This window comes from Phyllopteryx taeniolatus, chromosome 6, assembly GCF_024500385.1.
Source record: "Phyllopteryx taeniolatus isolate TA_2022b chromosome 6, UOR_Ptae_1.2, whole genome shotgun sequence".
Taxonomy (NCBI): Eukaryota; Metazoa; Chordata; class Actinopteri; order Syngnathiformes; family Syngnathidae; genus Phyllopteryx; species Phyllopteryx taeniolatus.
Window position 1 is genome coordinate 20,651,104 of NC_084507.1, and position 27,999 is coordinate 20,679,102.

Sequence of the window (27,999 nt, forward strand, 5' to 3'; positions counted from 1 at the left end):
CTGAAGACCCTGCGACTTTTTTTTCTGTGGGGTTGGTTAAAGGAGCAAGTCTATTCTACCAAACCAACAACTTTGGAAGAACTTGAAGGGCGAATTACGACAGATCAGCTAATGCGATTCCCAGCCGGCTTGAGAAACTGGTGGTTAATGCTGGCGCCCATATCGAATTTTAAATAAAACTACATTTTCTTCTCATGTTCATTTCTTGTAAGAATTATAGTTCAGAAATAAATTACAAGTACTTAAAAATAGGCAGTTACTTTTCAATCACCCTGTAGACTTTCGCACTATTGTTCTACTGTGGTTCGTACCCCTATTCCCCTTGTCCACTCTGTCCCTCTGTCTGTCCCCTACAACCCTTTTATGTCCAGCTGCATTTTCAATAAACATCAGAATAACTTAAAAATTAAAAAAATAAGCACAGGGAGTGTTTCAAACTCCCCCGTTGCACAGCAAAAGTGTTCCACCACAAAAGGCATACAGACCCACCATTCTACGAGGCCATGCAGCTGAACAGGACAGGTTTAAAAAAAATAAAAAATAATAATAAATATTACAGGGAAAAGTAATTTTATGAGAATTACGTTAAAATATTACAAGAAATACGATGTTTTTGCTATATGGATATTTTCATAACGATTTTGTTTTCCTTGTATCTATTTTTTTTAAATGTATTTAATACGTTTTACATACAAAAGACAGCTGACCCAGGATGAGCGGTACAGAAAATGGGTGAATCGATTTATTTATTCCTGTACACATCTTACATTTAAAAATATATATATATATTTGCTCTGCACAAATTTTAAAAACTGCGATGGCTGGCAAGTAGTCCAAGGTGTACCCAGCCTGTCCCCAAAAGTCAGCTGTTATAGGCTTCAGCTTACCTGTGTATAGAAAATGGATGAATGACATTTTTTTTTTAACTCATAAAACTACGCTTTTTTTTGGTCTAATTTTATTCCGAAGATTTGTCATACCATTTTGATTTGAATCCTACTACTGTAATTTCATTGTCGTAGATTTCACTGACTCATCGCGACAATAATGTTCAATCTAAATGTGGAAATGTGGAGATCACGTGGCTTCTTGCCCTAAAAAGTGCTGTTTGAATGCAAGGGTGACTTCACTTCCCACTTTAAAGAGAGAGCGAGAGAGAAAGAGAGAGAGCGCTTGTCATCCGGTTTATGGTGTGCGAGAAAAAAAAAAAAAAACTAGAAAAAAAAAGAAGAGCACTACAATGGTTTGCGCCATCGAGCCAATGCACCTCGACGAGAATTGAAGTCCGCAATTAATTGAACAGCAAAAACGACCAGACGCGTTCAATGAGCAAGCTGCTTCCAATATGGACTGCACCATAAAGGTAAGTACCTGGAAGTGCTCGTTGTTGTGGACTTTCCACGCGCGCGACTCGAAGGCTTCTTCCACCCACACCGCGAGTGAGAGAGTCCCCTGCACTCTTTCCTTCTTGTACAAAATTTCCTCTTCCTTCCCGTTCGTGGTTGTATGTCGACTCTCGAATAACACAACTTAACCGCCGCATCTTTTTCTTTCCCTTCACGCTCTCCGTGAAAAAGGCGTACTAATTAGCGGGCGCAAAGAAACAAACAGCCGTTTCCCCCCCCACTCTTCTTTCTCTCTGCGCGTCGATATATTTAGTCATTTTTGTTTGTGGTTTTTGCCACATCGCAACCGAACCGAGCCACAGGCAAGGACACCACGCGTGGACTTCTTTTTTTTTCTTCTTTTTTTTTTTTTTTAGGCGCACAATTTAGAAAGACGCGTCTAAGCTGCGCGCATCGGAGCGGCAGGTGTCCCTGAAGGCACCATGGATGGGCACCGGGAGGTGATTCATTTGCAAAACCGGTATTTTACAGATTTGTATCATTCTATTTTCTTATCTGATGACTATTTGACGAATATGTGAGGTTAAAACTATCTTGAATTTTGCTTATTCTACATTAAAAACAAAAAAAGGACGCTTGATTTATAAAAAATATCCTTTGAATGCGTTAACTGATTTAAAAAACGACACTAACTTAAGAGTGCTCTTATCCAACGACCATTTTAGACGCCATTTGAACGCAAAAACAACAAAATGGACGCTTGATGATTAAAAATATCCCTCGAATAAATGTTAATTCATTATAAACGACACCAAATCAAAAGTGGTGATTTCTAACGAAAATGTTCTGTATTTGATTTTAAGTGTAAAACGACTTCTGGTTTTACAAAAAAAAGCCTCTGTCTAGATTGAGGAAGTCATATTTGGGATATATTCAAATTATAGGCGGGTCTCGTGTGATAAAGTATGACATAAATGTGACAAATTCATGTTATTATATTAACGAATATAACGGTGGAAGAACCGTTTTAATTATAACGGGTCTTCGTGTTAACCAAGTAAGTGTCACATGCACATTCTCTTGCACACAATGGCCTGCACACAGTTATTTCTCGTGTCGATTGTGTGCGTGTGTGCGTGTGTTTCGTGGAGTTTATTTTAAGTCTAATTTATAGCTGCAAACGGGAGCGCTCGTCAGGTGTCGTTATCTCAACTCTGCAGGCTTCCTGTCTCAAACCTCAGACTTTCCGCACATATTTCCGGCTGCCTGGACCATAGAGACAGAGAGTTTAAAACATACCCCAAAAAAAGGGCAAAAAGAAGCAACAAATATATATATATAATATTATAATGTTCTCCAGCAAAATAAAAATGTTTGGTCCACTACTGCAGGAAAAGTTTCAGCAGAGTGGGGGGCGGGGGGAACACACTGTTTGCAAAATCAGCTCAAGTTAACTTTTACTTCTGCTTTTTGGTGGGCCTCAGACATGCTCACAACCTTTGCACAACTTCATCTACTTGCAAAAAAAAAAAAAAAAAAAAACAACAGCAGCTCATTATATGGATAGCGTGGCTATAATAAAAAAAAAAAACACAAAAGGATGTGGATTTCGTAATGTTAAAGTAAGATTCTACAACTAAAATATAGGCTCCTCACAGCTAAGAATTGAGCAGAATTTCAACTTTCAACTTCATTATTCATTTTGGGAATGAGTAAAATCAAAACGACCAATATGGTGAAATCTCAACAAAAAGTAGCAAAATAGCAAAAATAGAAACAACTTTTTTTTTTGGATGATTGTGTCATGTTGCTAAAAAGAATAACTGTTCATATTTTGTAAAAATGTCCCACTTCTTTTTATTCTCACAAATTTGCAAAGTCTTTTTTAAGTCTTTTTTTCCCCCTAAGTGTGCAACTATGCTGTTATTCTGGTAATAGTTCGACATTATTCTTGTGAAAATACACCTTTATTCTCATAATGTGTCAAATGTATTGCGAAAATAAAAAAATAAAGATTTTTCGAGTATGATACAGTTTTAACTGACTATTTTTGTTACAAAAAACTCAATTACCTCTTTATTCTTGTTAAATGTTTATATAGCATGCAGTTACAAATATTTTTGCAACCTTTTGACTTCTCGTGGAAATTTTATTTTTGTCCAATTGTCTTTATTCCCATAGTTTTAAAAGTACAATTATGTCTTTTTTGTAAAAAAAAAAAAAAAGTGTGCACAATTATGTCATCCTCGTAATGTTTTGACTTCATTCTTATGAAAAGACGTCTTTATTCTCATAATGTTTCAAATTATTGCCTCGAATGAAATTAGAAAAATATCTGGTACAATAAAGTTTTAATTCTCTCATCATTTTCACTATTGTTGTTACAAACAGTTGTGACAATTACGCCTACTTGTAAATAAAAAAAGAAATTTTATCTTTTCTTTTTCTTAAATTAATTTACAACTTTATTCTCCCAACTTATTGTATGTTACCATTTTCTACACAACTTTAACACAATTTTGTATAACATCTTTATTTTATTTTTGTAAAATATAAGACTATTGTAATGTTTGATTTTTCTTCTTGTACGATTACATCGATTTTTTTTTATCATTTTCAACTTAATTCTGTTAAAATCTGTATTTTTCATAAAATTATCATTCTTGAAAAATATTTTTGGAATATAGCACATATATTTTGTAAAATTATAGCATTTTCACTTCATGTTCAAACTTTTTTTTTTAATTCTGACTATTGACGTAAAAATAGTTTTTTTTCCTCATAAATTTACAAGTTTCGAGTACTTTTTTTCCCCACGTTACCTCCAAAAGTAATTCCTGTGAAAAATATCACAAAAGTTTTCCTTGCAGAAGTGTACATTTATAGCCACAATGCCCCATGTTGCTGTTATGTATAAACAAGACCACGATTTTCCACCTTGGGAGGTGGAATTCAGACGTGGGAATTCCGGAAAGGCGGAACAGGGGTGTGAATTTTAACACCTGACAATCACTTCTCCCGCCCTGTTGTGTCGAAAGCGATAGCTGCTGTCAACAACTATTTTGTAAGTCATCTCAGAACGCTGGCTCTGACGTCATCTGACTACAGTGGTAACTTGACTTACAAGTTAAATTTGTTACATCAAGTAACTCGTATATCAAATAACGTGACATCAGCTGCTGAAGACAGGTTGGCGGATTAGTCTGCGTGCGAGCGTTTGTGCGTGAGTTGTGGCCTACAGCAGCTCCTTGCAAATTGTCTCGTTTTGTAATTGTGTGTTTGACTTTTTGTCCCTTTCAACAGTGTACATGCGGAAGCAACTTCGGCATTCTGCAAAACTGGTGAAAGCACTTACTTCCGGCACGGGTAAATGCCGGAACCCTATAGCAGGAGAACGGGAATGTCTTTTGTTTAACACGAGATGTCACCACAGAGCAACCAAAAATCACAATGTCCGATGTTTCGGCTTCGTTCGTGTTTGCATAAATAAACGATTTACATGTGAGACTGAGTCTTTGGCCTTCGGTGTCCAAGCTCTTCAGTTTTGGGCAAGTCTGCGTGATGCAATGCATAGCTGCTGACTTGTGTGGAAGTTGCGCTCTCACAGAACAACACGCAACGCTCGTCACAGATTTTTAGAGCTCAAAAAGGCGGTCCCAGCTCCACTCGGTCTTGGAAGCCGTTGCATTAGCTGTGGTTTTTGTGCAGCTTTGTGGTTTAAGCGAGAGAGTGATGTGCGGCTGACGATCGAAAAACAACTGCTGTCTCTCCTCTTGAGAATTAGCGGCCTCGCTAGCCGTTTGGTGCCACTTTCAGGCCGCTGTTTCACTTCTGCACATTAAAATTCGTCTGATGTAATCACTATGAGTGAGAGAGATAGAGAGAGAGAGAGAGCGGGAGAGAGAGTCAGCTGAGGGAGCAAAGAGGATATAAAGGCCTGCTTTGCTGTATGCCATTTTTTCTTAGATTAGTAAATTAACACTTGTTCGTGTAAGTCACAAAACGATATCGTAATATTTCACTAACGATAAGATCAGAGTGCAACTCTAATCCACATCAGGGGAAAACATTTACGTAACATTGCGATATGCATCTTCCACTTTATTCTGATAAAAATGCTTTTCTCATCTAATTATGTGTCTAGTTTTGACTTTATTCTAAAAAAAAAAAAATGCATGTTTTTAAAATATAATTGAGTCTATCTTCTTGTAACTTGTCACTTTATACTCGTAATGCTTCGACTCAATTGTTAAAACGAAAAAGAATTCTCATACAATGTCTGTACATCTTTATTTTCATAATGTTTCGACCTTATTCTCAAAATAAGACTCTCGCACCATTACGTCTTTACTCTCCTAACATATCAACTTTACACGTAAAAATAAATAAATAAATAAATAATTGTCACCCAATTTCATACAACCCCGATTCCAATGAAGTTGGGACGTTGTGTTAAGCAGAAATAAAAACAGAATACAATGATTTGCAAATCCTATTCGACCTATATTTAATTGAATACACTACATAGACAAGATATTTAATGTTCAAACTGATAAACTGTATTGTTTTTAGGAAATAATCATTAACTTAGAATTTTATGGCTGCAACACGTTCCAAAAAAGCTGGGACAGGGGGCGAAAAAGACTGAGAAAGTTGAGGAATGCTCATCAAACACCTGTTTGGAACCTCCCACAGGTGAACAGGCTAATTGGGAAAAGGTGGGTGCCATGATTGGGTATCAAAGGAGCTTCCCTGAATTGGCTATTGTGTCATTCACAAGCAAAGATGGGGCGGGGTTCACCTCTTTATGAACAAGTGCATGTGAAAATAGTCGAACAGTTTAAGGACAATGTTCCTCAACGTACAAGTGCAAGGAATTTAGGGATTTCATCATCTACGGTCCATAATATCATCAAAAGGTTCAGAGAATCTGGAGAAATCACTGCATGTAAGCGGCAAGGCCGAAAACCAACATTGAATGCCCGTGGCCTTCGATCCCTCAGGTGGCACTGCATCAAAAACCGACATCAATGTGTAAAGGATATCACCACATGGGCTCAGGAACACTTCAGAAAAAAAATGTCAGTAAATACAGTTCGGCACTACATCTGTAAGTGCAACTTGAAACTCTACTATGCAAAGCAAAAGCCATTTATCAACAACACCCAGAAACGCCGCCGGCTTCTCTGGGCCCGAGCTCATCTATGATGGACTGATGAAAAGGGGAAAAGTGTTTTGTGGTCCAACGAGTCCACATTTCAAATTGTTTTTGGAAATTGTGGACATCGTCTCCTCCGGGCCAGAGAAGAAAAGAACCAACCGGACTGTTATGGACGCAAAGTTCAAAAGCCAGCATCTGTGATGGTATGGGGCTGTGTTAGTGCCAATGGCATGGGTAACTTACGCATCTGTGAAGGCACCAGTAATGCTGAAAGGTACATACAGGTTTTGGAGAAACATATGCTGCCATCCAAGCAAAGTCGTTTTCATGGACGCCCCTGCTTATTTTAGCAAAACAATGCCAAACCACATTCTACACATGTTACAACAGCGTAGCTTCGTAGTAAAAGAGTGCGGGTAGTAGACTGGCCTGCCTGCAGTCCAGACCTGTCTCCCGTTGAAAATGTGTGGCGCATTATGAAGCGTAAAATACGACAATGAAGACCCCGGACTGTTGAACAGCTGAAGCTGTACATCAAGCAAGAATGGGAAAGAATTCCACCTACAAAGCTTCAACAATTAGTGTCCTCAGTTCCCAAACGTTTATTGAATGTTGTTAAAAGAAAAGGTGATCTAACACAGTGGTAAACATGACCCTGTCTCAGCTTTTTTTGGAACGCGTTGCAGCCATAAAATTCAAAGTTAATTATTATTTGCTATAATTAAATATAGGTCGAACATGATTTGCAAATCATTGCATTCTGTTTTTATTTATGTTTAACACAACGTCCCAACTTCATTGGAATTAGGGTTGTATTTATTGTTGTAATGTTTTGAGCTGAGAAGAATGGAGCGGGAGATCGAAAGACGGATCGGTGCAGCATCTGCATTGATGCAAACTCTGTATCGGTCTGTCATGGTGAAGAAGGATTCGATTTACCGGTCGATCTACGTTCCCACCCTCAAGAGTTGCGGGTCGTGACCGAAAGAACATGATCGCGAATGCAAGCGGCCGAAATGAGTTTCCTCAGTAGTGTGTCCGGGCTCTCCCTTAGCGATAGGGTGAGAAGCTCGGTCATCCAGGAGGGCGTCAGAGTCTAGCCGCTGCTCCTCAGCATCGAGAAGAGCCAGATGAGGTGGTTCGGGCATCTGGTTAGGATGCCTCCCCGGAAGAGCTGGACGTAGTGGTTGGGGAGAGGGAAGTCTGGGCTTTCCTACTTAAGCTACTGCCCCCGCAACCCAACACTGGATAAGCAGAAGAAAATGGATGGATGGATGTTTTGAGTTATTCTCGTGAAAATATATAATATTTTCTTGTATAGTTATGGCTTTACTCACATTTTAACGTTATACTCGTAAGAAAGACTTTTCGTACAATTACATTTTTATCTTAACGTCTCAACATTATCGTTAGATTGCAACTTTTTTTCTGCATAAAAGGTTATAAGTCTCGTAATGCTTTGACTTAATTTTTGTAAAAAGTTTTGACCAGTATATTTTTACAACACAGCTACAATCAACAAACTGGGACAAACACATCACAATATTCTTGTGTAAAAAAAACAAAAAACAAAAAACAAAAAAACACTTTCTTGTACAATTGCATCGTTATTCTCAATACCTATTTGTTTGTCAATGTTTGAACATCCCCAAAAAAATTCTCAGATAACTAACTAACTAGCTAGCTAGCTTGCCAACTAATGAGCTATCTAACTAAAATGCCACTTGTTTTGCATTTTCGTGCCTGTTAACAAACCAACTCACTAATGTTGATTAAAACCATACTGCTTGGCCTTGATGTTCAAATTGTTGATGATATTTTATGTTATAATCGGCATAATTCAAAGTTTTGCGATCAATTTACCCACATAGATTATCAAAGGTTGTCAGCCATGTGTATTAGAAGAAAGTAACGACCAGCTCTGTTCTTGACTGTGGGTTGCGATTCCTTCTTCATCGTAGCTGACTTACAGAACAGTCGTCGTTGTAAAGCATGCTTTTCTTGCTCGTTTTGATGCAATGTGTTGACAGTATGCTGTGAATAGCAAGATTTCTTCAAGTTGTGTGTTTTTATGGCATATTTGAATCGGGTGCTTATTCTGTGAGAGTGCGAGACTGAATTTTAGTTGTGGATGACTTGAATAACAAACTTCCTTCTTTCAAGGTGATGGATGACGATAGTGGTGTAAGAATATGTGGTACGTGGAAAGCAAGTTCAGTTACTGCTGTACTTACTTTTCTTTCATTCGGTTATAGTTATGGCCTACAGGGGTTTTTTGTACAAATATTTACTGACTTAGCGTAGGTTAGTGATGGACTACGACGGGGCATTCTGAATTGCGTACAAACAGAATTCCATTGTAAACCGAGGACCCCCCCCCCAATCAAAATTTGGTTCCAAACCGACTTAAGAGTGCATAAGCTGACAATGGTAAAGTTTATTTAAGGAGCTAATATTGGATGCGAAAACAAAAATTAGGAATGTTAGCAAACGGACACCTTTTGCTTGGGATTTCTTGAATCAGCATCAAAGCTAAAATCCGAAACGTTTCTTGTTTAAAGAGTTAAGCTAGCGTTTTTTTTTGTTTTTTTTTAAGTTTCCAAAGTGATTTTTAGCAAACAATTGTTTGTTTGTGATCATGTGTTGGCTCCAGATCGAGGACAGGTGCAACAACTGCTGCAGTGTTAGAGGACGTTGTTTCTTGCATTCTGTGCGTCTGCCCTTGGGCTGGACATCCATCCATCCATTTTCTGAGCCGCTTATCCTCACAAGGGTCGCGGGAGTGCTGGAGCCTATCCAAGCTATCATCTTTTGGGGGGTTAGAAAGTCAATATTTATATATTTTTTGGTTCTGTAAAATATTTAGCAAAGGTCGCTTTGGCTCACCTATACAACTACATTAGAAAATAGTGTTTCGGTGTTACTTTAAAATGTGAGGCGTATGTATGGTTAAATTGTTTAACATTTAAAATGTAAATTTATTAAGGATCTGCTGAATGTTTTGACAAAAGGGATTTTTTTTCCCCAAAAGGAAGCACTTAGTTTCATCTTATCTGTAAAATAAACTATATTCATTTCCATTATTTCTGTGGAAGTTGAAGGTTAATGCTGGAGAGGTTGGGGTGGGTGGGACTGTTTCAAAGCTGTTTTAATATCAGGAGAAATAAAGGAAATCGAACCATGCATTTTATTTTCCTTATTAGGGTCACAGGTGAGCTAGACCCCATCCCAGCTGACTTTGAGAGGCGGGTACATCCTGGACTGGTCGCCAGTCATTTGCAAGGCTAAAGCAAATCCCAGAATGGAAGAAAAAAAACAATAAGCAAATCCAGTACCATTTGCCTTTTCTATAAGTGAGGGGTGGGTGGGGGTGGGGTCCATTAAAATCATCATCATAAAACAACCTTGAAAGATAACGCTTGGTGTTTTCCCAGTGTTTTTTATGTTATCACAATAGAAGGCATTATTAGTCGTCGCAATAGAGCTACAAGACAAGCGAAATCAACAACAACAATCGTTTTGCTGTCCAATGACCTTGCCTTCCCACTACCGCCACCACCCTTGACCACGGGGTGTTTTGCAGATTTCAAATGACCCACATCTTTTCAACTTCCTCTCCGTGGGCCCGTGCCAAAAGGTTTTGCCGCACATGGCGGCCAGGTTTCCTGTCGGCCGCTGAAAAAGCACAGCGCTGACGTACGAGGCCCAAAAGACAATGCTCGGCTCCTCTAAACAAACACGCTTCTCAGGCTCCGGATGTCGTCGTAGTTGTTGTGGTCTCCGCGCAGGCGCATCAACACGCCGTGCCATCTTAAGCTTGGTCAGCAAGCGCTGAAGGGACTGAAATCCACCGCAAACCCAACCTTATCGACAACGCGCCTAAAGCGCCAAATCAACTTTTCTAGTATTTGGGATGTAACATTGTCTCTTTGGTGCCTCAGTAAACATGTGAAATATGAATTAAAATCATCCACGCATTCCTGAGTTTCAGACGCTTTTTTGCAGAGAGGCCTTAAATCAGGTCATTCAAATTTCTTGAGCTTATCTACGTCACTAGCGAAGCTCACCGCCTTTCCGCTCGCGAGCTAGCGCCGTCAACATAAACACGTGTGCTCTCACAAGTGGGTCTTCTAGACGGAGACAACCAATCAGTGGAAGGGGGGGCGGGCTTAGCCAAATATGGACAAAACTGGATCAAACAGAAGTAGGTTTCAAAGGGGCCTTTTCTGGACACTTGTACATGACAAAACCGAGGTGTTTTTTTTTTTTTTTTTTAATTAAATTGACACTTTTATAGTAAGTCCATGTTAGCGAGTTACTCTAAGGAAGTCTAAATAGCCAAAATACGGGACCTTTAAAATGCGGTCAAAGACTACTGATGCTTTTCAAAGACTATGTCATCTCACACCTTGACACGTCTTCAGATCTTTTCTGACATCAGTTTAGTAGGAAATCTTGAGGGGAAAAAAACAAAAACCGAGTTGCTAAGATTGTGGAGTAAGCATTTTATATATATATTTTTAAAAGAATATGCTTTTTTTTTTTAACCAGCAACATTTTTATATTGATCACAGCATAGACATGATTGCACAAAATCCTACTGAACTGAAAGTGCAAAAAGTGTTTTTTGTTATTGCAAGCCTGATTTACTCATTTATTTCTTCGTTATTGACTTTCTATTGATGGCCAGGACTCTACAATTTGTATTATGAAGGCAGGGATGAGATCCATAGAGGCAAAAATAAAGGTGTAGATATTGTACTGCGGGCGTCACGGTGGACGACTGATTAGCACATCTGCCTCACAGTTCTGAGAACCGGGTTCAAATCCGGCCTCGTCTGTGTGGAGTTTGCACGTTCTCCCCGTGCCTGCGTGGGTTTTCTCTGGCTACTCTGGTTTCCTCCCATATCCCCAAAACACGCATGGTAGGTTAATTGAAGACTCTAAATTGCCTGTAGGTGTGAATCTGAGTGTGAATGGTTGTCTGTTTATATGTGACCTGCGATTGGTAGGCGACCAGTTCAGGGTGTACCCTGCCTCTTGCCCAAAGATAGCTGGGATAGGTTCCACCGTTTGTGATTAAATATCCGTTGAGATTAAATATCCGTTGCTTAAAGGCTTACAATACCGCAATACTGATGCCATTCTTAAACCGGTCTAAGGCATTTTGCATTATTTGTTAGCATGAAGCTAAACACACTTTCTAAGGCAAAGCTACGTGTTTGTTTTAAATACACAACATGTAATTCTTTGTTTTATGTTTAGTATGACAGTAAACTTCAGCTGGAAGTGACAAATAGCTTGAAGTCTCTTTAAAAAGAAAATAAAACAATTCTGCCAAACTGCTACTTGTTGTAAAGTGAGTTGAGCTGAATTCACTTCCGAATACAGTGTTCGTATCTCATTTTTGTTTTCGCAAGTCAAAGCAAACAAAATCGGCCGGACAACGGCTCTTATCTCGAAAAACCTGTTCGTCGGGTCACTCGTATCTCAAGGCACCACTGTAAGAAGAAAAAAAAACATTCTACTAAATTCTCATGAAAACACGCACAAAACACAAATAGATTTTTCAGGTGGTTTAACAAGCCACTTCCTGGTGCAGAAGATAAGGCCATGGGACAGTACCATTTTTGATGGGTGGCAAGCTGGTTAGAGCGTCAGCCTCACAGTTCTGAGGATTTTGTTATCCTCCTTGTCATGTGCACAATTTTTTCAGCAATTTTTTGCAGCAATTAGTGGTGGTTACTTGAACAAAAGTGTGTGTGTGTGTGTGTGTGTGTGTGTGTGTGTGTGGAGGGTGGGGTCATATTTGTCCTTTTGTAGATTAGCAGGTCACTTTCTGGTTCATAGACAATGAGATGCCGGGATCGTACATTTTTTATTCTGGGGCGGGGAGGTGGTTACCTGAACAAAATTGGGGGGGAAAAAATCATAGCGCACCATATAAGACTATCATTTGCTCCCTGGGGCATGGACAAAATCCCAATGCCTGTTTAGCAAAGGATTGTACTGGGACTGTACCAGTTTTTATTCTGGGCTGAAAAAATTTTGGAGCTCCATATTTGTCATCCATTTTTTAACGTAACTTTCTGGTTCATGTTTTGACAGGATGAAAACTGCAAAAAGTGAAAATTAATGTGAGAAACATTATGACCAATGAAATAATTGTAACATAATTAGATTTTTATGTATTAATTTTAAGGATAAATAAATACATTTTATTACTTCTTAATTTTAATAACATTGATGATATTCGGGGTGAGTATTCGTCTGACCAACTATAGGCAAAATGAATGATCAATCAATACATTTGTAAACATTTTTGTAGTTTACTATTAATGAATTTTGGGTAATTTACTATAAATACTAGGGATAACCATTTGATTATGATCAACAATGAAGAAAATATGTACTTTTCCATTGAGTAATTTTAGCTTACTTAATACTAGGGATACACATTTGATAAGATCAACTACAGGAAAATGATATTTGATTTTTGTTAAGTTAGCAATATGAGCATTTGACTATGATCAACTATGGGGAATATTACTGATATTTTTATTAAATAATTTTAGTTAAGTTACTTTACTCATACTATGGATAAGTATTTGACAATGATCTACTGTGGCGGAAAACTAATGACCAAGTAATTTGTTTATGTATTTTTTATTGATCAATTTTAATTAAAGACTATTAATTCTTACTTTTTTAATGAAGACAATTTGAACAAGCCCACAACCCTAGTGAGGATAAACAGTAAGGAAAATGGATGGATGGAAAATTCTAACAAAATAAACTGTTCTTCGAATGACAAAGTCATTACGACCAACTCAGCAGTGCCTCTGCTGGTTGTGGCCGAGAAGTGCAGCTCCATTTTTCCTCAGCATTGTTGTTCTTGTCGCAACTTTTGGCTTCTCCTATTAGAGGTCGCCACAGCGAGTCACTCGCATGTTTGAGTTTCACAGTTTTACAGATTCACACAATTCATAATTTACACAATTGACAGGATTCTTTACAATCAATCACTATATAGTGCCTTCTAGTTCATTAAAAGTATTGTAATAAATGTGAAATGGGATCCTACCATTTCTGGGATTGGGTGAAAACTGTGAAAAGTTAAAAATAATTCCTGAACTCACAACTTTGAGAGTCTTAGCAAGAATGTAATGCTTCCTCCTTGGTGGATGCCACACATCCTTGTGGAAATTGGTGGTGTTGCTTTGGTGAAACCCTGCTAACAAACCAACAAATGGCAATCAAAACAATACTTGAAGGTAACCAGGAAGCACATTAAAATAGCCACTGACCCAGCGGCCGTGTTGCACAGGAAGCGCTGTCTGTGGTGAGTGAGGACCAGCCCATATACGAGCCGCCCTACACCGCCACCATGCACATGAAGGCGGAGATGACGTCGCCAGGCGGATTCAAGCAGAGTCCAGAGCCCGCCGAGTCCAACTGGCTGCCCGCCGCCCTCACCGCGCAGAAGAGGAGCGAACACGTCAACGGAACTAAGTGAGTCAGGGCGGGCCATGGGGGAACCCGACAAGGACGGGAGAGGGGGCTTTGTCACAGTCCAGGGTTTTTCCATTGACTAAAACATTCCCTGATCCTGTTCCGAATGCATTACTATTACGGCACAACTTGCCCATTTAGTTTAAAATTGGAGTCATTGCATTCCAAAGAAAATACATCTCCAGAATTTGAATTAAATTACGAACAGTGCAGAAAAGCTTTTGACTCTGAAGGACTAAGACAAAATCTTTTTTAAAATTATTAATCTTAATTTACTGTGTATTGTCTATAAATATATCTGTTATTAGAAACAAGTAATATTTTCTATGTACTAAATTTGCTACATTTATTTTATGAAGACTGAAGATAAGCATTTAAATACATTTGACCATGGGGAAATAAATGAATAGATTTTTTGAATAGATTTTTTTAACATACAGTATTTAAAATAATTTTAGCCAAAAATCAATGATCAATGACCCATTTTTAAAACCCATTTTTTAAGGGTTTTACATTTGTTATGTATTCATTTTGATAAAATAATTTTATCAATAATGACAAACTTGACTATGATTGACGAGTGAAAATGAATGATCAAAGAATAATGTTTTTCAAATAATTTTTATTTCATTTATGACACTCTTTTGCGATTAAGGACCATACAAACAAACCTGACTTGACATTAATTCATTTTAAATAATGACATTAAATATTTTAAAATTTTTTAAATAAATTAAAATTATTAATTGTAATAACATAGTCATACTTGGGATGAGAATTTGACAATAATCCACAAGGGGGGAAATGAATGATTAATCATTAAAAAAAAATATATATATATATACACTATTTTTTTTCATTGTAAATTTCCTGGATATTTACCTGTATACAACTTAACTATAAAAAAAAGTACAAATATGTATTTATTATTTATTTAAGATAATAGTTTGTTTTTTGTCCACCAAGATAACATTTGCAATCAAAAATTAAAAACCTTCGGCAAACTAAACTGTTCACCAATTACAACTTTCATTACAACTGACTCAACAGCACCTCTGCTGGCTGCAGCCAAGAAGTACAGCTCTATCTTGCCTCACTGTCGTTGTTGTGACTTTCCCATCAGTGGTCGCCACAGTGAGTCACTCGAGTGATTTTTACAGTTTCTTGTCTATGTATTTTTATTTACTTTTATTTTGCTTTGTCTTAATCTATCAGCTGCCCTTTCGGCATGGGAATTGAGAAGCTGTTCTCTATTGCCTAAATAATACATTTGTTTGGCATAGATTTACAGCTTCACACAATTGACACTCCCTACAATCAATTAATCAACTAATATCTTATAATGTCCATCCCTACTAAACTGAACTGAACTTAATGTACTGTATACGGTGGGTTGACATGCTAAAAAGAGGTACAGGCAACCTACGGCCTGTGGACCATATCTGGCCTTCAAGAGCATTTGATTCAGCCCTAGAGGAAAAAAAATAAAATAAAAATTATTTAGTATGGCACTGATGCTAAAACATAATTCCAGTGTCCCTCCATGTGTTGTAGCCACGAGTCCCCAGTGGACTGCAGCGTCACAAAGCGCTCCCGGCACATGAGCAACGACGGTGTCCCGATGGCATACCAGTCTTCGTACCCGGAACCCCGCGTCAGCCCGCCGAACGTCACCTCGCCCAGCATTACCACCACGGAGGAGAAGCGTGTCATTGTACCTGCAGGTGAGCAGACCACCCGCAGTCACTCTCCAACCCAGAATACCAGAAGTTAGATGCCTTCCTAAAGTACATGGATCCAGACCAACAATGGATACAAGAAGTCTCCACACCCCTGTTCAAATGCCAGGTGTTTGTGATGATGATGATGATTAAAAAAATTAAAATAAAAAATACCAAGCTAAATCATTTCAAAACTTTTGGGATGTGGTTGTGTTAAAAATTAGCCAATCACATTTAAATTCATGTAAAATGGGGGTCAGCACACACCTGCTACCAGTTAAAGTACCTCTGATTAACCCCAAATAAAGTTCAGATGTTCTAGTAGGCTCTTTCTTACATTTCTGTAGTCACATCTTGCATCACAAGCCATGGTCCACAAAGAGAGCTTCCATAGCAACAGGGACGTCATTATTTAAAGGTATCAGTCAGGAGAAGGGTAGAAAAGAATTCCCAAGGAATTAAATGTACCATGGAAAGACAGTCAACATCAAGTGGAGAAAATATGGCACATCAGTGGAATTACCAAGAATCTGATATCCCCCCAAAATGAAATGAAAACTGATCAGGGAGTCTGCCAAGAGGCTGACAGAAAAATCGAAGGAACTGCGCCAATATCTGGCAAGTGCTGACTGTTTAGTATGTCTGACAACAATCTTCCGTCTTCATCATACGCCTGGGCAAGGGGGGTAGGGTGGGAAGACGGAAGCCTTACAAAGAAAAACATGCAAGCCTGGCTACATTTTGCAAAAACAATTAAAATCTCCCAAACGCATGTGGGAAAATGTGTTATGGTCCGAGGGGAGACAGGGGAGGGAAAATGAATTTAAAAAAAAAATACAAATAAAAAAAAAGTGGAACTTTTTGGCCATAATTCCGAAAGGTATGTTTGGCACAAGCAGCATGGTGGGCGACTGGTTAGAGCGTCTGCCTCGCAGTTCCGAGGACCGGGATTTTGGGCTGATTATCTTCAGCTGGAACTGGGGCCAGCTCCGTACACCTCCACTAATAAGAGGGTGTGCACACATGTGAAACCACATTATTTCAGTTGGTTATTTTTACTTCCACTTGAAAAGATAAACAAACAATAATAAAGTTGAACAGTATAACTGCTGTGGCGGCACGGTGACGACTGGTTAGCACATCTGCCTCACAGTTCTGAGGAACTGCGTTCAAACCCAGCCTTGCCTGTGTGGAGTTTGCATGTTCTCCCCGTGCCAGCGTAGGTTTTCTCCAGGTACTCCGCTTTCCTCCCACATCCCAAAAACATGCATTTTGATTATACACCATTTTGATATGATTTACCTTAAACCTTTTTTAATACCTATGACACCTGGTGTTAATGTGGGGCCATTAACATTGCATCGTCAAAGAGAGCAAGCCATTTTAAACACTTTATTTTGGTGAATAACTAAAAATAAATATCAATAAAAAATACATACCCACATGAGGACTGACCAATAGTATCGATTTGTGAAAAAATATTACATTTGCCAAATTTGGACCTAGGAGGCGTCGGCCCGACGCAAGCAATTCGTTTATTATGCAGAGTTCAAAAAACATTTTATAATTTGATAAATGTTAGTTTGTATCCTTCCAGCTCAGTGTGAAAATCAAAAGCAAATACCAAAAAATGTTATTTTATTCGATAGTAAATTTACAACCAAATCCTAAAATACCACAGTATGTTTTAGGTTATTGAGACTGTTTGAGCTCATTCAGTAATTCTATAATTTTTTGATACCGCTCTTGCATTGGACCTAACAGACTGTGCAGAGATGGTTGCTGGTGCGCATTTCAGTGAGTCAGTCGGATTTTCCCCCATTCAAGTCTTGAGGAATCTGACGAGACTCGCCAGGGAGTCAGCAATTGCGTTATAATACGTGGATATTGCCTCAGAGCGGTGTGTATTTGAACAATTGGGAACACCTAAAAGATTTGTGAGGACGGCATCTCCAGCACATTATTACGGGCACCGCAAAGGTGCGCTCATTGTTTTGCTACTGGAAATGACTCACCCTTTCCTGAGGTGACACATTTTGTTTGGGGACATCATCAATTCATTAGGTTTCTGTCTGACATATTAACAGATTACTATGCACAAGACTCGTGTAGCTGCCACTACAACTAAACTTTGTTAAAAGGCTACATACTGTACTTTTCCCTATTGTTTATACTGGGCTAAGTAGCATAGAATGATGTCACCATAAAATAGAGTCAAATTTGAAATAGATATGACCTTTAACATGGACACGTAACATTCAACATGCTCAGAAACTTGAGGGAATCTGCAGTTTTGAGGAAACCACATTTGAGACTAAAAAAATAAATTTAAGCCCACTTTGATAAAGTTTAAGATGTATCATTCACTAAATATGAGTGGGCGACATGGGCTCAATAATAAAGTATATGACAATATAAGACCTTCGAAACATTAGATTTAAGGATGATGTGTCATTTTTAAAAATAATTAAGGCCTTAATTTTGTAAAATAATAATTATATCCACTATCAAATCCTCATAAGTATCTGATATTTAGTACCCTTTTATTAAACTTTAGAAATAGGCAAAGCCCAAAATGTCCTAAATTGATTAATTTTGAAAATTAATGATTGATTGTTTTGTTTTTTGAAAAAATCCTCATCATTATAATGATCCCTGGGGGAGTTTTGTAAAAGCAGTTGTCTGTCTGGCTGTAGCGCAACTTCCCGAGGTTGACCACTTGCTGTCCTGCTTTATATCGCAAACTAGTTTAAACTGAAACAACAGTGCCTCTGCTGGTTACAGCCAAGTACCGCACTCTATTTCACCTCAATTTCTTCAATCAACAATCAATTCCACACAAAAGCTCAAACCTTAATGAGCCGTTTACACTGTCTATCCCAACTTTGGCTGTCACTGACAGTTGAGAAATATGCGGTATTTGCCCTTTATCAATGCTTCACTATCATCCTCCCTGTCAGATCCCGAGGTGTGGACACAGGACCACGTGCGTCAGTGGCTGGACTGGGCCATCAAAGAGTACGTCTTGGAGGAAGTGGACGTCATGCTCTTCCAAGCGCTGGACGGCAAGGCCCTGTGCAAGTTGACAAAAGAGGACATGATGCACCTCACCTCCGCCTACAATGCCGACATCCTGCTCTCGCACCTCAATTACCTCCGGCAGAGTATGGCCTCGCCCTTCCTCCCTCCTGCTATTTTTTTATTTTTACTTGAAATTGGACAGCCAAATAATTTCATGCTTCCAATAAATAAGGCGATAATGATTATATTGGTTGCGGCCAAGGAGTGGACTCCATTGTGCCTCAATTGTTTCAAGAGAGAATTGAATCAACAATTAACCAATTACTTTGCACATTCCTAGCAGCAATTTCATATGTATTGACTATATTTGTATCACACCGAACATAAAACTGACAGTCTTGATCTTGTCTTCAGGTAGTCCGACTTTCTCGTACTCCTCAAATGCCTCCACCAACACGCCGCAACCACCCCCACCGCAGCCTCGGCTTCAGGTCAAAACAGGTGAGACGCCAAATTTTACATGTAATCAATAAAATTTACTACCTACCTATTTAAAAGCCTCAAAAACTTGACCATTGAGATTTTAAGATGGCAACATGTTAATCAAAGGTTTGCCTCATCGGTTTGCACAAATTGGCTTAATTGTTTAAATGTGAGTAAACACCTCTCCAAATGTTCTTTCAATCCATCAAGCTAGCATTTATAGACAATCTTATGAAGTCAATACTTGAAGTTAGGTTTCAGTCAGTACATTTACATGTGCTGGCGAAAACCCTAACTTTTACATTAAATTGATTCAAACTCGAATTATTTCAAATTAGGGGTTGTAACGGGAGACAAAAATATTGCGATTCGACAGTGTAAACAAACTCACTTTATTGTAGTTCATGCAGACATAGTAGACATACTTCCAATAGCATAATCACCCCTGACCTCCACCCCCAAAGACTGAACTGCACTGTTCGTTTACAATGTAGATCTTTATCTAATCTGTTCATTGTGATCACTCGGTGCGCCTCTATATCATATCCCAAAAAAAATTTAAAACACATGTATCGTTAACATACTGTGAAAGCTGTAAATTTTACTGCGATAGATTTTCTACGTACTAAAAGCCGTAAAACCACACACAGACTATTCGATTGGATAATGCACGCAACATTTCCGCGTTTGGGGTACGTCCGCGTGCTAACATCCGGGCACCAGGAAAATGCATAGCGATAACAATGACAGCATCAAACCCGTCGAAGTACACTCGCTTTCGGCTGGAGCTACATAAAGTTACTGTGAATGAGGCATTAGTTGTATAATTGCTATAGTTCTCCAATCAAAAGGTTCCAAAGCCGTTCGCAGTTTCACAGTACATGCAACGTACTTTTGTACGTGTGTACTTAAGACTTGCATGGCTTAACCACGGCTTAAGAACAATCACAACCGTAACAAAGTGCTGTAAATAAAGATTGAACATAAACAGAATATAAAGCCTTTATTGTCATTGTATGGTGCAGATACAACGAAATCGGGGTTATGAAGACATAAAACAATAAATAAAATAATATTGACAAGCATATACCACGGGCAGCATCAATGTTCTCGCGGCTCGAATATTTCTTGATCTCTCTTTGTAGCGGGAGCGGCTGGCAGTGGATCAGCCAGCCAATGTGGGTTTCTCCATTAAAATAATACGATGTGTGGTGATGAGCGCCAATTGTTTTCAACCCAAAGGTGTGTGGGCAGTGAGTCTTGAAGCTAAAATTCTCACTCTGGTCGCAGCTGGTGGTGTTGCGCCTCTGATGTGTCGGAAGCCGGTAAATGGCCAGGTCAATTTCGTCTCCCCATCCCGCATTCGGAAGTAGGCTTCAGATATGCCACCACTAGATGGCGGCAGCGAATGTCACAACATCCGCCCAGAAGATGTAACTGTCGTAAGATCAAAGACGGGCTGCGATGGGCATCGAGCAGTGTCCAAAATGGAGAGAAAGCCTGCCTCTTTGCCGATGGTTTCTAGAATTTTGACCCGATAGTGGTAGTGTTCAGAGGTGCATTGAATCGGGTAAATTCCCACTAAAGGCCTTGGCACCAAATGCACGGCCCGCCACTGTAACTACATCCCGTCAGTCTAGATTAGAACAGCATTTTGTACACAAATTTGAATGAAAATAAGTGTTCATACATGACAATTTCAGTACATAAGTCAGCTAAAGTGTGGTGTTTTTCAACTCTTGTTCACCAACTAAAGTCACACCCTGAACAAACGGTAACCTTTAGAGGTTTTGAGCTGTTTTTTCCAACCATGGTTCTACATCGCATCAGTCACATCCAGTCTCAGTTTAAACTCCAAATTCTCATCTTATCGCAAACAAACAAGAGAGCGGGAACGACAGAGGCGTCTCGAAACAATGTGCTGAGAGTTCAGAGCCGTGTTACATAGTTTCACGAGTCTAAAGAGGTTCCTTGGCACAACACTGGCCTCAACTGATGAATCCCAAACTCAACAGGCCGTTTCAGGCAGGAAGCAGCTGCAATGGCACAGGAAGTGGGGGTGGGGGGGTTGGCAGTGGGTGGGGTATAGGTCGCACTGCTGGGACACAACTCACAATCTGGTGGAGACAGAGGTGGCCTAAACAAAAGAACGCTCACCCAAGAAACTACGGGGTCATCGCAAGACCTCTCGACTTCTTATCGTCTTACACGTCCATTTACGGGCTTCCTTCCCACTGCAGCTTCAATGGTCACTTCAAAAGATTTTGCTGATGCTTAACAACCACAAGTCTCGTTCCTCGTACTCATCAGTCTCATTGTCTTGTTCTGCGCAGAGAGCAGTTTTGATGAGATCGGCCGCAGGAACAGCTGGACTACCAACAGCATGACGGTAGTGCCCAAAGGTAAGAAAAGACATCGGACTCGTGTATGGACAAGATTCATTTCAACACCGCTGCGGTCTTCTTCTTGGTAGGTTCCACCATGGAGCACCAACACAGCAGAGTGACGGAACCAGCGCCAAGAATCGGCCAAGGTGTGATTTGTCACAAGCCATTTAAACCTACTGAAAGGAACGCATAATGAAGTGCAGCCAATGCTAACATAGCCATGATAAAATGGAAACTAAGATGGCACCAGCTGGTATGAAAGCTTACACATAACCTAACAGCGGAACCTCCAAGACCAAACCATCCATTCAGTGACACTGTTGACTGTCAAGTTGTTCCAATTTCCAAACTATTTTACCAAAAGGAAATAATGTAAAGTGAATTCTGTTTCCATCGTAAAAACCTTCATTAAGTCTACAGCCGTGTTTTACAGCCCTGTAAAGTGAAAACATCTGCAGAATTCGACACACTACAGAGAAGAGTGTTGTTAACAACCCTGTTACATTTTAATATTGGGAGGGGAAAAAAATAAATTTAAAAAATCTAAATAAATTAATAAAATCAAGCCATTGTCTCTGCTCTCAAATGCTGTGGGTGTATCCACTGAATATGTGAAACCACGCACCACTGAAAAAAATAGTCGTGCATCTTTCTTATGGCTATCCATCCCTACATGTTTGAGCCGTGAAAATATATCCTCTTACAGCCTCCAGTGGCTGGATTATATATCACGTTTGCATTGCGGGGCTTTTCCATGCAACGATGAGAGGCGCTAGCCACCAGCTAGCTTGTAAACTAACAGGTTAGTGCCTAGTAATAACAACTAGAGGTCTATTCACAAATTCTATCTAAAGGCCATTACCCTACTCTGAAAGTGCGAGTGATCAGAGAGGAAATTTTGAGTTGAATTGTGTGAGATACTGTATTACAGTGGCGGCTGGTGTTTTCTACAGGGGGCGCTACATACACACACATAAACACATATCCATCCATCCATTTTCTCTACTGCTTATCCTCAGTATTGTCGCGGGCGTGCTGGAGTCTATCCCAGCTATCTTCGGGTGAGAAGGGGGGTACACCCTGAACTGGTCGCCAGCTAATTGCAGGGCTCATATAAACAAACAACCAGTCGCACTCACATTCACACCTACGGGCAATTTAGAGTCCTCAATCAACCTACCACGCATGTTTTTGGGATGTAGGAGGAAACCGGAGTACCCGGCGAAACCCACGCAGGCACAGGGAGAACATGCAAACTCCACACAGGCGAGATGTATATATAATTATTTAACTTTTTTTCTTATTCAAGGTAGTGACTCACCTGACCGGTAGGGCGGCGCCCCTAGTGCTCTTATTGACCAGCCGCCACTGCTGTATTATAAAACTACAATACAGTCAAACTTAACCCTTTGAAGACATCTGACAAACATTTAACAGGGAGAAGGTGCAATACTGACACCTACTGGAGTTTTTCAGTACTGCTGGAATTAATAGATCTTAATCAGTAGCAAGCCCACGATTTTTGTTTCGTTTGACTTTTGATGCCTCTTTTTCCCACAAAATTTGATAGACCCGCAAATTTTACAGCTATTTCAATGTTTAAATTTGAATGTGTATATAAGCACCATTGGCACAGTTGATTCAATCTCAACTAATTTGCTGTCAAAAGACAACATGATGTCAGCTATGGGAAGTTGAAATACTGTACATCTGTAGGTATCCTCAGGGCATTATTCTCAACACAACTTTATTTATAGAGCACTTTAAAAAACAGCAGCTGCAACAAAGTGCAGTACATAATCGAAAACAGAAAAATTAATGAAAAATAATGAATACATTAAAAAATATTGACTGGTTAGCACATCTGCCTCACAGTTCTGAGGACCGGGGTTCAAATCCCAGCCCCGCCTGTGTGGAGTTTGGATGTTCTCCCCGTGCCTGCGTGGGTTTTCTCCGGGTTCTCCGGTTTCCTCACACATCCCAAAAACATGCATGCTAGTTTGATCGGAAACTCAAAATTGCCCTAAAGTGTGAATGCGTGTGCGAATGGTTGGTTATTTATATGTGCCCTGCAATTGGCGGGCGACCAGTTTAGGGTGCACCCCGCCTCTCGCCCGAAGACAGCTGGGATAGGCTCCAGCACGACCGTGACCCTTGTGAGAATAAAGCGGTACAGAAAATTGATGGATAGAAATTTTCCCGAGTAAATAAACAAACTCCTGCAGTGCCTCCTGTGTGCCTTTAGGCCAAACTGTCACAGTCCTAATGTCGCCACCTGCTGTTCTGCCAGCGGCCCTGTTGGTGGTCTCAAGGCTTATGAAGAAGTTGTCAGAATCCCAAGAGGAGGAAGGGAAGAGCCATATGCTCCCTAAACATTGGCCTGAGAGAGTGGCAAATATTCTCCCAGCCCATCAAATATGATAACAGACACAACGTCTAGGCTAGCACTATGCATTCTCCACTGTACTTTTGTATTTACCACAGTGGTTTTTAAAAGTCAACACAGTGTACACCTGCTTCCTCCACTGTTAACTTTGTCTTTTTCGTCTTCTCTACAGACCCTTATCAGACATTAGGGCCCATAAGCAGCCGGCTAGCAAACCCAGGTAAGGAGATGATTGCAGAATAAGACAGACAAAAGTAAGTGGGTGACACAAATGAGGCCTTAGCACTGTCTGTGTTGGCAAAGCGAGAAGAAACAAAACAAAACACAAAAAAAAAGAGCCTGGCATAAAAGTGATCGGCGGAGGTGATGTCTGTGACCGTTTGCCTTGCTGTTTTCCTCACAGAAGGCCAAGCCGTCCGCTCGTCCAAGAACCGAACAGGCAGGCAAAGTTCGTACAAGCTGCCTGACCTCAGCGCCCAAAGGCCTGTGGGTAGGTCACTGTCCAGAAATACTGTATATCCCCTTACTCCAAGCCACACAGTGAAAAGGTCCCATTTGTTTACTCAAAGTTTGTGTCGAAAAAGTCTAATTTTTTGGGCCTCCTTCATAATGTGCTCCAAAATCCAATTTTCAAGGTAATATTGTGTATTTACGAATAAGAAAAGGACATAAGTATGTTTTTTGAAATGCTATTTTTGACGAGTGTGCTTTTTTTTTTTTTTTACTTTCTCAGGTGCCAAGGCAGAAACCCTTAGAGATTCTCTGTTTGAAAACATGTTTTGCACCCTGACACAATTACTAGGATTGGAAACCACATTTTTCAGTGGCCATTTAGTCATGACCCACTTTTATACATCACTCCAAGGAAATGTAAGCTACTGTATGTCAAACATAGCTTTGGAAAACACATTTTCAACATTTTAACAAATGAAAAATTAGGACATAAAACTGAGGAGGAAAATAATGAATGAATAAATAAGGCTGCATGCAGCAATGCACAGGCCCTCGAAATGATCCAACTTTGACACCATGCACCTACCACATTCATACCAAAACAGCTGACTTCCCGTTCAATTTTGGACAAAGGTGCTTGAGACTATTTTGTGCGGCTTGTTATGATAAACATGTTCACCCATTTTCATGTCCATCGATTAAAACTAGTGTCAGGGGCTGTTTTTCTCATATGAATGGACAAATTGACCCCTAAAGGGCTGCTTCAAAGAAAAATGGCCAACTTCATGTTCAATTTTGGGAATGGGTTCTTGTGACTTTTTCCATCCAACCAGTTACGATAGGCATGTCCACCCAATTTCGTTTCCATCGGTGAAAGTGGTGTTCGGGCCTGATTTTTCAAATTTGAATGAATGGACAAATTGATCTTAAATGCCTGCTTCATACCAAAATGGTCAACTTCCTGTTAAATTTTGGACGTGGGTCACTGAGCGTTTTTCATGACTCCTGTTACAATCGACATGTCCTCCCAATTTCAAGTCCATCGGTGAAACGTGACGGTGGCTAATTTTATTTTAGTTTTTACTTTTCCTTGCGGCAGGGGGCATTACTGAGTGAGTCATGCTCAGGACACCACAATAGCCCCTGAAAAGACCATTCATTTGTTGGAAGAAGAGTAGTAAACACAATGATTTCAAGAGGGCCTGTGCCTGGTGTTCAGGGCCAATTACTAAAGTGTACCCAAAATAATTAGTGTCTTTTGGATGCTCAAGGGGCACATTTGATTTTTAAAACAAACCCATGGGCCAGGTCATTCATAGATGTTTAACTTTTTATTTTATTTTTTGAAGGTGTATATATAAAATATGGAAAACAAATTGATCAATTACATATGTAATGTAATCAATTTAATTATAACCAATTTACCATCCATCTATTTTCTATATTGCTTACCCTCATTAGTATCTTGGGTGGGCTGGAGCCAATCCCAGCTGACTTTGGGCAAGAGGCGGGCGACACACTGAACTGGTCACCAGTCAATCGTAGGGCACATATACACAAACAAGGATTCACACTCGCATTCTCACCTGAGGAAATTAAATTGACCTAAAAAGCATGTTTTTGGAATGTGGGAGAAGCCAAGGTCCCGGAGAAAACTGTGTACTCCAGCAAACATGCAAACTCCACACAGGAGTGAGACGTGTTTTAATAAGGAAAATAGCACTATAATATTGTACATCATAAAAAAAGTAATAGTTAAAAAGGATTAGAGTTAAACAGTCTGTGCAACATGATAAATTCATTCATCTCCTTCTGGTGTGTGCGATTTGGCCACCAGGGGGCATTATAATACAGTCATGCAAACAAACTGGGCAGTGTTTCATAACACCTCTTAAGTGACTCAATAAGCTGCTGTAATAGTCGTTTTTCCATAGAGGAAAAAGAATATACGCCTGCGAGTGACGTTACAGATGTGTTAATACAGCATTAGTGTTCAAACATCAGTTGCTTAAAACGTTTAAACACTGTCACACAGATGCTATACGTTAACCCGTCCATGGCGTTTTGCATTGTTTGTTAGGATTAACCTCAAGGACATTCCTAAGGCAAAGCTATGTGGTTGTTTTAACTCTACACTATGTATTTCTCTTTGCTTTGTTTATTTTGACAGTAAACCTAAACTGGGCGTGGCAATAAACAGCTAGAAACCTCTTATTTTGAAGAATTATTCACTTTCTGCCAAACTGCTGCTTGTTGTGTGTCGAGTTGAGTTCAACGCCCTCATACAGCGCTCGTATCTCTCAGCGAGTCATATCTCAAAAAGCTTAAGTCGGGTCACGGGTTATTCGTATCTCAAGGCACCACTGTATTTTGTTGACAATCACTTGTGTTTAAAGTCCACAGCGTGATACTTATACACAAACTGTCTCCGGACAGGCTCGGGCCAGATCCAACTGTGGCAGTTCCTGCTGGAGCTGCTGTCGGATAGCAACAACGCCAGCATCATCACCTGGGAGGGCACAAACGGCGAGTTCAAGATGACCGACCCTGACGAGGTGGCCAAGCGCTGGGGCGAGCGCAAGAGCAAGCCCAACATGAACTACGACAAGCTGAGTCGCGCCCTGCGCTACTACTACGACAAGAACATCATGACCAAGGTGCACGGCAAACGCTACGCCTACAAGTTTGACTTCCAGGGCATCTCTCAGACGCATCAGAGCCACCAGGCGGCCGACGGCGGCGGTGTGGTCAAGTATCAGACGGAGATGTCCTATATGCAGCCATATCACAGCCACCAGCCCAAAATGAACTTCATGGCGGGCCACCCGCCACCCATGCCCGTCTCACCCGGGAACTTTTTTGGCCCGCCGTCCACGTACTGGAACTCACCCAGCAGCCCCATCTACCCCGGGGCGGCCATGAACAGACATCCCGCCACCCACTCCCACCTCAGCTCGTACTACTGAGTACACACACACACACAAACACCCCCACACACACACACACAAAGGGGATGATGATTTTATTATTATTTTTTATTTCTTTTTAAAGGGCATTATGATGTAGGCTGCACAAACAGAAGAGATGGACAGATTGATGTATACGCTTCCCAGGATATTACGAATATACTGATGACACGTATTTACTGTATTCCGTTGTTTTGGAACCAAGTTTCTCGTCCCAATGTATGGTGGTTATAAAGACCCTCGGAATCTTTTTTCCAATTGAGATGTACAGGTTATAGTTCACATAAACTGTGGAGAAAAAAATGTTTTAAATGATTTAACTTGGTCTCATTTTTTCATATCACAAAAACTTAGCATTTGAAAAGGGGTGTGTAGACTTTTAATACCCACTGTAAGTATCATGTTTGATAGTTGGCGGAAACTTTTTGTAAGTGAAAGAAACTTGACTTCAAAGACATTTGTAAAAGAAATTGTACAGAATGTTCCATTATGTAGCAACGCGACATTTACTCATGTTAATAAATGTTCCCTGTAACTAACAATGGGACTCCTGTGGTAGAGAC

The 27,999-nt window shown here is 39.9% G+C and overlaps 1 protein-coding gene across 4 annotated transcripts; it reads left to right on the forward strand.

Annotated features, from left to right (window-relative positions):
• Positions 1-1,143: 1,143 nt before the first annotated feature.
• Positions 1,144-27,998, forward strand: fli1rs (Fli-1 proto-oncogene, ETS transcription factor-related sequence). 4 transcript variants are annotated; one of them, XM_061776935.1, is made up of 10 exons: positions 1,144-1,363; positions 13,835-14,019; positions 15,574-15,743; positions 18,701-18,904; positions 19,176-19,262; positions 21,578-21,646; positions 21,718-21,777; positions 24,190-24,237; positions 24,421-24,507; positions 26,907-27,998. In XM_061776935.1, the coding sequence occupies exons 1-10, from the start codon at positions 1,346-1,348 to the stop codon at positions 27,434-27,436; spliced, it is 1,458 nt and encodes a 485-aa protein (XP_061632919.1). In that variant the 5' UTR covers positions 1,144-1,345; the 3' UTR covers positions 27,437-27,998. The 4 variants fall into 4 exon arrangements, with proteins under 4 accessions (XP_061632919.1, XP_061632921.1, XP_061632920.1 ...); XM_061776936.1 differs by lacking the exon at positions 1,144-1,363 and adding an exon at positions 1,498-1,866; XM_061776937.1 differs by lacking the exon at positions 24,421-24,507 and having other exon boundaries at positions 1,147-1,363.
• The last annotated feature ends 1 nt before the right edge of the window (position 27,999 follows it).

What these genes read in the sequence shown, in the direction of transcription:
- fli1rs (XM_061776935.1), top strand. An exon ending in CCTCAATTACCTCCGGCAGA is followed by an intron (nt 18,905 to 19,175) that starts GTATGGCCTCGC and finishes TCTTGTCTTCAG; the next exon opens with GTAGTCCGACTTTCTCGTAC. An exon ending in CATGACGGTAGTGCCCAAAG is followed by an intron (nt 21,647 to 21,717) that starts GTAAGAAAAGAC and finishes TCTTCTTGGTAG; the next exon opens with GTTCCACCATGGAGCACCAA.